The sequence below is a fragment of the Cariama cristata genome, unplaced genomic scaffold (assembly GCF_000690535.1).
Source record: "Cariama cristata isolate BGI_N322 unplaced genomic scaffold, ASM69053v1 scaffold17719, whole genome shotgun sequence".
NCBI classification, from domain to species: Eukaryota; Metazoa; Chordata; class Aves; order Cariamiformes; family Cariamidae; genus Cariama; species Cariama cristata.
In genome coordinates, this window is record NW_009634217.1 from 1,505 (window position 1) to 10,772 (window position 9,268).

Genomic DNA, 9,268 nt, shown 5'->3' on the forward strand with positions numbered 1-9,268 from the left:
TGCGCAGCAGCAGTCGATACTGATTGCGCTCAATGTTCCCTTCCATCGAGCTAGCTTAAGGTGCCTCCTGGGAACCAAGTAACTTTCAGCTTTGCAATTAAGTGCAAGATTTCAGCAGGTTACGGTATTTCTGATATTTCTTTTCCCAATATCTCTTTGTGCTATCGGCTTGTCTTTTATTGAGCATTTATATATAAATAAGTGGTGTAAATGTTACTGTCAAAGGCGTATGAAGGCCTGATTCTCTACCTGCTGCAAAAAGAGGCAAAATAAGCCTGGATGCCATCCTCGAAGAGCCATCATCTAGGAAAAAAGCATATTTGTGTTTCAGTGAGGTTTTGGGGAGAAGCAGCCTAAGTTTTTCTCCTATCTGAAGCAGACAGATGAGATGTAGCTGTATCGTTTTAGTAAGCAATGCTGGAGACGCGTTAAGATTTAAATGATATTAAAGATCTGGAAAGGGAAATAATCATTGCAGAAGTCACTTGTAACTGAGGTGGTAAATTCATCATCCTTAAGGGTGCAAAGCCGACACCACTGCAGCTCGCCGCGGCAGGATCTGTGTCGGGGCACTGTTGATTTTAACAAGTGCAGACCTGCTTGACTATCTTTTCAACTTTTTCTCTGTAAATAGTAACAGGTTGGTTGTTTGTTTGTGGAGGTATTTCCTGGCTTAGGCAACAACTAAGTGTTTGTCAAAGATGTAGTGAGATGGTGTTTCATCCGTAAAAAATGTAGGGCCTGATAAATTATTATTCTGCCCAGCAAATACCTTGTAGACAAAGGGCTTTTTATGGCCGGGAGCCATGGGAGGTGCGGTGGGAGAGCAGAGTCTTGAAACACCCTGCGTGATCCCGAGTCCATAGGAAAGGCTGGAAATACATGAAAATACATGAAAACAGAGTGAGTCTGTGTGTAAACCCATCAGTGCCTGCCGTTTCTGGAAGGGTGTTGTGTCCCCAGCCTTTGCATGGAGGATGACACCATCTTTAGCTCTGAAATGGCAAAGACGATGAGAGAAAAATACAATGCAAAGCTGTATTTGTATAGGAAACAGAAAATAATCCCTATCGTCTTAGCACGGGAGCATTTATAGTGTTGGGGAAAAGCCCATGCGGGACATCTGGCCTGTATGCAGAAGGTGACACGCAGTCTTGTCACCCAAGAAGGGGGCAGGGAGGGGAAGCCCATCCCGGTGCTGCCAGCAACCAGCCACCGGCAGCAGTGATAACCTTAGAAACTGCTCTCTGAAATGCCACGCTGCCGGACAGGGACGTTGTTAGGGTCACTGGCAGATTTGTTCTGGCTTTGTGTGCACGTCTGCCTGCACAGAGATCTTGGCCCGGTGAACCTGACTGCCTGGAGAGCCCCAGCCGTGGAGGCTGGCTGTGAGCAAGGCACGGGGAGATGCCATGGCACCCCCCTGCTCCCAGGGGACCCTCTCCAGGCCTTGCACAGGCAGGTTAATCCGCTCTTGAGTGTGCAAGAGCTTGTTCACACAGCTCTGTCCCCTCACAGCGTCCCTGGCTCAGCCAGACCTTGTGCTTCCAAGCTCACTCTCACCAGAAACCCCAGCTCCGCGCGCACGTGAGGATGGCCAAGGCAGATTGTCCCCCGGGCACCACCTGCTCCTGCGAAAGTCCCTCCTGAAGGCTCCTACAACCAGCCTGTAACTGCCCGAGGTTTTCCAGAGATCTCAATCTGTTACTGTCGATTTAACTTTCTGCTTGCTTTACAATCAGTTGGCAATTATTTCGCCAGAGATTGTCTCATCTGCCTCCTTCCCGCTGGCCGGCTTGGCCGTGCCCAGCAGTTTGTCCATGCTGGCAGGCAGAGCTGCGGAGAGCAAGAGGAATCGGACACCTGTTACCCAGCGCAGTTGCTGGAGGCCCAGCTTGCTCTCAGATATCTGTTATCGGTGATCTCTGAGAACATAATATGGCAACACACCGAGTGCATGGAAAGGGAAGGATCCGCTTTACGCCGGGGCCGCTTGACTGGTGAGGGAAGGGGCCGTAGCGGAGCCACAGCGGCTGTCCGACTGGGGTGGTGGAGTCTGAACTGGTAGACTGGGCTTTGTCTAGTCGTGCACCTGACAAGTAGGTAATTTGCTCAATGTGGATATGCTTAACAGGATAGGTGGCATGGTATGCACACAATTCCTGGGAGAATCGCTGTCATGGCTGGGATTGTAGATGAAAATCTTGACATGACTCAGCCATGAGCGCTGGCAGCCCAGAAAGCCAACCCTGTCCTGGGCTGCATCCCAGGCAGCGTGGCCAGCAGGTCGAGGGAGGGGATTCTGCCCCTCTGCTCCGCTCTGGTGAGACCCCCCTGCAGTCCTGCCTGCAGCTCTGGGGTCCTCAGCACAAGAAGGACATGGACCTGTTGGAGCGAGTCCAGGGGAGGCCACGGAGATGATCCGAGGGCTGGAGCACCTCTGCTGTGAGGACAGGCTGAGAGAGTTGGGGTTGTTCAGCCTGGAGAAGAGAAGGCTCCGGGCAGACCTTAGAGCAGCCTTCCCGTACCTAAAGGGGCCGACAAGAAAGGTGGGCAGGGACTTGTGACAAGGGCAGGGAGTGACAGGAGAAGGGGCAATGGCTTTAAACTGGAAGAGGGAACAGTTAGATGAGATATGAGGAAGAAATTCTTCCCGGTGAGGGTGGTGAGGCAGTGGCAGAGGTTGCCCAGAGAAGCCGGGTGTTGTCATATGGACTCGGTATAGTATGGGTTCAGTATAATGTCCCCCAGAGGCAGTGAGCCCTCTGGAAGGTCTCCCTTTCCAAGGAGCTTTTACACTGACACACTTGAATAAAACTACATTTTGTGAAGAGTCCCGCAGTGTTGCCGTCGGAGCACTGAAATGGCCCTTGCCCTGTCCCTCCTACTCGTGACAGGCTGGCAATGAGCTATGGTGGGGGTCTTCTAGTGACCTCCTCTTTTACTGAAGCTCACTGGTTAACGGCAGGGTTCAAGTTGTGGATTTCAGTGATCCTTCCTTCACCTTGGGGTTAGCTGGGTGCTTCCCCAAGCAGCTGCATTCCTCAGTTGAGGCCCCTTACAGTTTAGTCTTGACTCTATGCTTCCTCCTTTGCAGGCTTTTCCGGATGGCTTAGAGGCACAGTAGAAGATGGGGTTAGCGTAACTCCTGGGCAATGCCCTTTCCAGCCTCCTTGCTTAGAAGTCTGTTTGTTTTAAAGCCTTAGTCAGGCAAAGCCCTCATGGATACAGGTCCCTGCAAGCAGAGGGGATGGTGCCCTGAGTCATCTGAAAAGAAATAACATTCCCCAGCTGGGTCTGGCTTTTCTTTGTTTCCTTTTCCAAACACTGTGTTATGGAATCACAGGATCATAGAATGATTTGGGCTGGAAGGGACCTTCAGAGGTCATCGAGTCCAACGCCCCTGCGGTGAGCAGGGACATCTCCTACTAGATCAGGTTGCTCAGAGCCCCATCCAGCCTGACCTTGAATGCCTCCAGGGATGGGGCTTCCACCACCTCTCTGGGCAACCTGTGCCAGTGCTTCACCACCCTCATTGTAAAGAATTTTTTCCTTATGTCAAGTCTGAATCTACCCTCTTTTAGTTTAAAGCCATTACCCCTTGTCCTGTCACAGCAGACCCTGCTAAAAAGTCTGTCCCCATCTCTCATCTAGGCCCCCTTCAGGTATTGGAAGGCCACAATGAGGTCACCTCGAAGCCTCCTCTTCTCCAGGCTGAACAACCCCAACTCTCTTAGCCTGTCGTCATAGGAGAGGTGCTCCAGCCCTCGGATCATCTTCGTTGCCCTCCTCTGGACCTTCTCCAACAGGTCCATGCCCCTTGGTTCAGGCCCTCTCCTGAAATGTGGGCAAAAGAAGAGGAGATGAGAAGCCCCAGGAATGGCCGCCCTCACCTCTCGCAAGGTGCGTTTGGATAACCCCGCTGTGCTCAGGCTTGGGGTGTGCTGAGAAACTGCCTGAGCTCCCCGGGAGAGGAAGCCCTGGTACGAGCCCATGAAGTGGACTGAGAGGAAGGGGAAGAATCAGCAATAAAAATTCTCCTAATTAACCCATCCCGATTCTGACAATCAGCTGGTGAAGCTGAGACCACCTGCTTTACTTAGGCTTATCAGAGGAGCTCTTGGTTTCTCCTAAATGTGTGTTTGCCTGCTGCAGGCTCTTACCGGGTGTGATTTCCCAAGCTGTTCAGGGAGAGCTGCTTTTCACTGTAGTGCAGTCAAAGGCCGGGTACGTACAATGAAAGGTCCCGCCGGCAGAGCTGTGGGCACTGTGATGAATTCTTTATCTATGAGCATCTTTTCTGAGAGGCACTTCCTGAAGCCAAGCTGACTTGTTGCCCACAGTCAGTTCCTAAAATAACTACACCACAGGCTGAGCTGTAGCTGAGCTGGTTCTTCACATCGTGCTGTGCTTGTATAAAAGGGGTCAGCTTAAGGAATGGAGACCCTTGGGGGCAAAAAGCACTGTGTGTCCCCCCCCCGCCCCTTCACCCCACTCCCTCGTGCAGTATCTAAGCAGTCTATCCACTGTGTGTTACAGCAACTGAAACACCCCAACCTGGTGAACCTGCTGGAAGTGTTCAGGAGGAAGCGGAAGCTGCATCTGGTCTTCGAATACTGCGACCACACGGTTCTCCATGAGCTGGACAAGCACCCCTGGGGGTGAGTGGCCCGTCTCTCAGTGGGAGCTTTGAGCAAAGGAGGTGTCCGTGTCGTTGCTGCTCTGCAGACTTTTCAGAGGAATTTCATTAATTACAGGAGAAGTTTCTCAGCCCAGTGCCCAGGACTTGCTCTGTTACTGTGGTTTAGCAATGACATCCAAAAGAATCGCGTATGAGCCCGTGTGCGCTCCTCCTCAGTGCCGCTCACCAAGGAGACTGGAGCGCTGAGCCGGAGCGTCTGGGTGATCTTTGGCTGGCTCAGCAGCAGAGACCCGCGTGGCTTGGGAGCATCCTGTGTCTTGCTGCAAAGGGGCTAGGGGTGCTGGGGGAGGCGGGCAGGTGGGCCAGGGGCGCGCAGCCCTTCTTCTTGCTGCTCCCCAGGTGTGTCACACATCGCTGGGGGAGGCTGTGCAGACCCAGGCTGTGGGCACTGGGGCAGTGTCCTTGAGCACCCAAACATACAGTCTGCAGTAATGTCACTGATCTGTGTGACAGGCCGGTGACTTCTAGCCATGCTGCTGTGCCAAGGGGTAGGCGTGGGTTGGCAGGAGTTACCAGGAGCTCAGCCTGCATCGCTCTGCACAGCCTCAGTGAACTCCCAGGTCAGACAGATACCCTCTTCTTCACCCAGGCGCTTGCACAAAGTGTGAGCTGCGCGGGCAAAAGGAACATTCTCCAGGACAGAGTTTGTTCCTTTGACACATTATAAACGACACTCCCACTAAATATATTGTCCCTAATTATTCACAGTGACTTGGTGCTGTGGAAATGCTAAGCAGAAGTTCATAAATCATTTTACAGGCTGAAGCTAAATGAATTGCCTGCAGGAGACTAATTGGGGATTGAGTAAACAAGAGCCTGTTATTCTCCCTAGAAGGAGAATGGAGCATGCTGATAGCAACTAGCTTTGTGAGCTGGTGAGGAGTTTTCACCCCAGTTTGAACCTGTTCACCTGGAATCTGAAGAGAGGGTAGATAACTCTCTTTGAAGAAAATACTTCACATTTGCTTTCTATTCATCAGAACAACTCCAGTGTGAATGAACGTGTAATGCCCGGTTGCATGCTTTGCTTTTCATCTTTGCTAGGGCAGATGGTCAAGTCTTTTGTGGTCAGGATTAAGATGAGTGGGCACACGCCTCTCTGCACCATGTTTCCAGGTCATTTCACCAACTTCATCCCCTGACAGAGGCTGTCAGTGCAGCACTCTCATCATCCTGGGATATTTCTGCAAGGAAACTCTTAACATTGCAACAGCAGCATCAGCGCGAGACCTTCAGCGCTGACAGCAGAAGGTGCCTTAAAGAAAATGCCAGGTTTCCTGCATATTGTTTTGGTTTAGTTTTGAGGTTTTTTTTTCTTTATGATGAATCAGAAACTTTTCACTATTAAACACATGAAATAAAATTGTATTTGAGCTTGAAAGTGCGGAGATTGTCACCTCTGCCTTTCATGGGGTTCTCGAAGACCATTACAGACAACCAAAGAAGTTTAAGAACCGTTGCACAGTAACTGAAAGAGAAGAGAGGAGGCTGGATCTTTAACAGAGGTTTTCTTTCTCTGAAGTGTTTGCCAGCCATTGGAGGGAAGGAGAGGAGATGCAAACCAAAGCAGAGCTTTATACTCTTGTGGGAACATCCTTCCCCGTCCCATTTTGGTCACCTCTCCACTCTGGACAACCAGTGACATGACAGCATTGCAAGTCATGCATCTGTACCACCAATTCTCCACCACCTCCAACTCTGAGCAGTTGCAGAGGCAGAAATGCCTGCTGACATTTCAGGAGGATTGCCAGGAAGCGTGGACGCTAAGCACGGCCGCAGGACAGGTTTTGACACAGACTTGCAGGCGTTGATGTGTAGTCACCAGTGGTCAGGCCTCGTGCTGGCTGTGACTGAGTGGTACCAGACACTCTGGTATGCTCTTCGCTGCTGTAAATCCTTGTATCTTGTGGCACTGACTGGATTTGGAAGTGGCGTTGACGTTCCTTTTGTTGTTCCTGTGATGCTTGAAGGGTGACCTCACAGGAGAGCATTGCTTTGTGCAGGGAGGTGCAGGCAGAGCTCAGTCTCAGCTCTGAAACATGGGCAGACGTACAAACAGCCTCCGCCATCAGCAGCCCAGCATGACTGCTTCCCTGCAGTGGAAGATCAACAAACTGAGGGGTATTATGTATTCTTTGTAACTTATTTATGGCAAGAAAATGCACCTAGTGTTTTTTCTCTGAGTTTTGTGACTTGGTCCTTGATGGATTTGCTCAGAGATCCCTGTACAATGTTAGCACTCAAAGCCCTCCTCTTCCTTTTTCCTGTAATAGTGAAGCGATTTTTAATGGCCAAAATAAAAATGTGCTTTTTTTAAAACAGGGTGCCGGAGCATCTGGTGAAGAGCATAACCTGGCAGACCCTCCAAGCTGTGAACTTCTGCCATAAACACAATGTAAGTCCCCTGAACAGCTCTAACAATCGCTGTAACATGGCATTGGAGGAGATCGAGATTCTGTTGCCGTTTTCCTGATTACAGAGTTTTCATGGGGCAAAATCACATGAAATTTCCTGTTTTCAACAGGAAACTTATATCTGAAATGTTAGTGTGTACCCACAACAGCTGCATTTACTATCACACAGGTCCCTTGGGTTTTCTGTCAAGGAGTGATTTACACCAATGACCTTAGACAAGCTTCCAGGCCGAACAGGAATATATCCTTGTGTGTTCCTGTGCCATGCATTACAACTGACGTTTAGAAAACCGGCTTACCATCTGATCAGCTGAGACCTGAGCACACTGCTACACATTTCACAGAAAGTCCTTCTGTTGATAGTCGTAGGCATTGAATCGAGACACCAGTTAAAAGGTTTCAAAAATGAAACACAGTAAACCAGTTTTACAACCTCTCCTCTGCTTTCTGGAGGGAGAGGCGAGTTGTATGCATGACAAATATTTTGTAGAAAGCAGTGAGGACGCTTTAAGAAGCAGGGAAGGAAAGGAGCCTTTTGGAGAAGTTCTTTAGTCAAACTTAGCTGTAATTGTCTTTGTTTATCTGCCACTGTTTGTGATTTAAGAGTCGGGCAGGAGGTCGCTCTGGAATGGGTGTTTTGTCTTTGCTGGGAGAATTATGTCCAGTTGAGCCACAGGAACTTGGCCATAGGTCTGTCCTGCTTCCAAGATTTGTTGTTTGGCTTCTTTTTTCTGTTCCCCCACTCAGCCTGAAAGATTTACTGGAGTTTTAAAGCAGAGGGAACAATGAGGTGCTGCAGTCTGACCTGCTGTAGATCACAGGTAATGAGGTTTTATGCAGCTGCCCTTTTTGGAACTCCATGACACTGGTTTAACAAGCAACATTTCAGTCCTCAGGAGAAGACACAATAATTTACCACTAGCTTAGCTAGGAAAAGTCTGAGGTGTTTGTGCTGAGATGGTGGTAGGGGAGGGACAACGTGAGCTAGACCCTAGTGATTTCAGTAGCGCACACCTTTCATACGTAGGCAGAAGAAAATAAGGTCTCTGCTAGTTTGATAAGGAGAAATTCTTTGCCAAGCCCAAATTCAGTTGTTGTGAACCTTCAGCAAGCAAGGTCACCTCCCAAGAATCACGGAATTGCTGATGTTGGAAGGGACCTCTGGAGATCATCTAGTCCAGCCTTCCCCCTCAAGCCGGGTCAGCTAGAGCAGGCCACTCAGAAACTTTTCCAATCAAGGTCTGAATATCTCCAAGGATGGAGGCTCCACAGACTCTCTGGACATCCTGTTTGGGTGTTTGGCCACCCTGACAGTAAAAAAAAAAAAAAATTGCTTATGTTTAAATGGTATTTCCTTTGTGTTCAATTTGTGCCCATTGCCTCTCCTCCTTTCACTGGATGCCACTTAGGAGAGCCTGGCTCCATCTTCTTTACTTCTTCCTCTCAGGTATTTACGCACATTGATAAGATTCCCCCTGAGCCTTCTCTTCTCCAGGCTGAAGGATGGTCCCACCTCCCTCATCCTCTGCTTGGACATCAGATACCCCAATCCCTTAATCATTTTAGGGACCCTTCACTGGAGTCAATCCTGTGTGCCCATGTCTTCATTCTACTGAGGATCCCAAAGCTGGACACAGAACACTGTCTCACCTGTGCTGAGTAGAGGGAATACCAGGCATGCTCTGGCATCTGCAAGGATAGATAAAGTCTCACATCTAAACCTTAGCCTTCATCTCATCTGTGAGCTTTGCCAGCAAAATCATTTCCCTGCCTACTAGATTAGTAGACTTCGTCGAGGAAGTGATCCCGGAGGACCTGCGCACCTCTCATTAGCATCTCCCCTCTTATTCATAAACCCAAGTCCCTTATTAGGAGCGTGTTACACATAGCTGTATCAAGTGAGTTGCATTTGCAGACAGCCAGGTTGACAACAATCCTTGCTATGCAAACCTGGCATCTCCTGCTAGAGATTCCCAGCTGGTTCTGGGAGCTGGCTCGGTGTTGTGCAAGTGATACAGAGCTGTGCAGCTGAAGCTGGGAGCCTGCACAGTGTCTCATCCCAAAGGTGGGATACAGGCAGGGTAACTGTCCTGCCCAGCAGGACGTGGCTTTAGCTGCTGTCAAGAAATCCCTTCATCTCCCCTTTCAGCAG

The 9,268-nt window shown here is 49.8% G+C and overlaps 1 protein-coding gene across 1 annotated transcript in view; it reads left to right on the forward strand.

Moving 5' to 3' along the window:
* Window positions 1–4,507: 4,507 nt before the first annotated feature.
* Window positions 4,508–9,268, forward strand: part of CDKL1 (cyclin-dependent kinase-like 1 (CDC2-related kinase)) — a gene marked incomplete at its 5' end in the record, with an annotated part of 11,778 nt that continues 7,017 nt past the window's right edge. Inside the window, 2 exons of the mRNA XM_009707080.1 lie at window positions 4,508–4,661; window positions 7,025–7,097. Of these exons, the coding sequence (XP_009705382.1) occupies window positions 4,508–4,661; window positions 7,025–7,097 (227 nt within the window). The remainder of the gene's footprint in view (window positions 4,662–7,024; window positions 7,098–9,268) is intronic.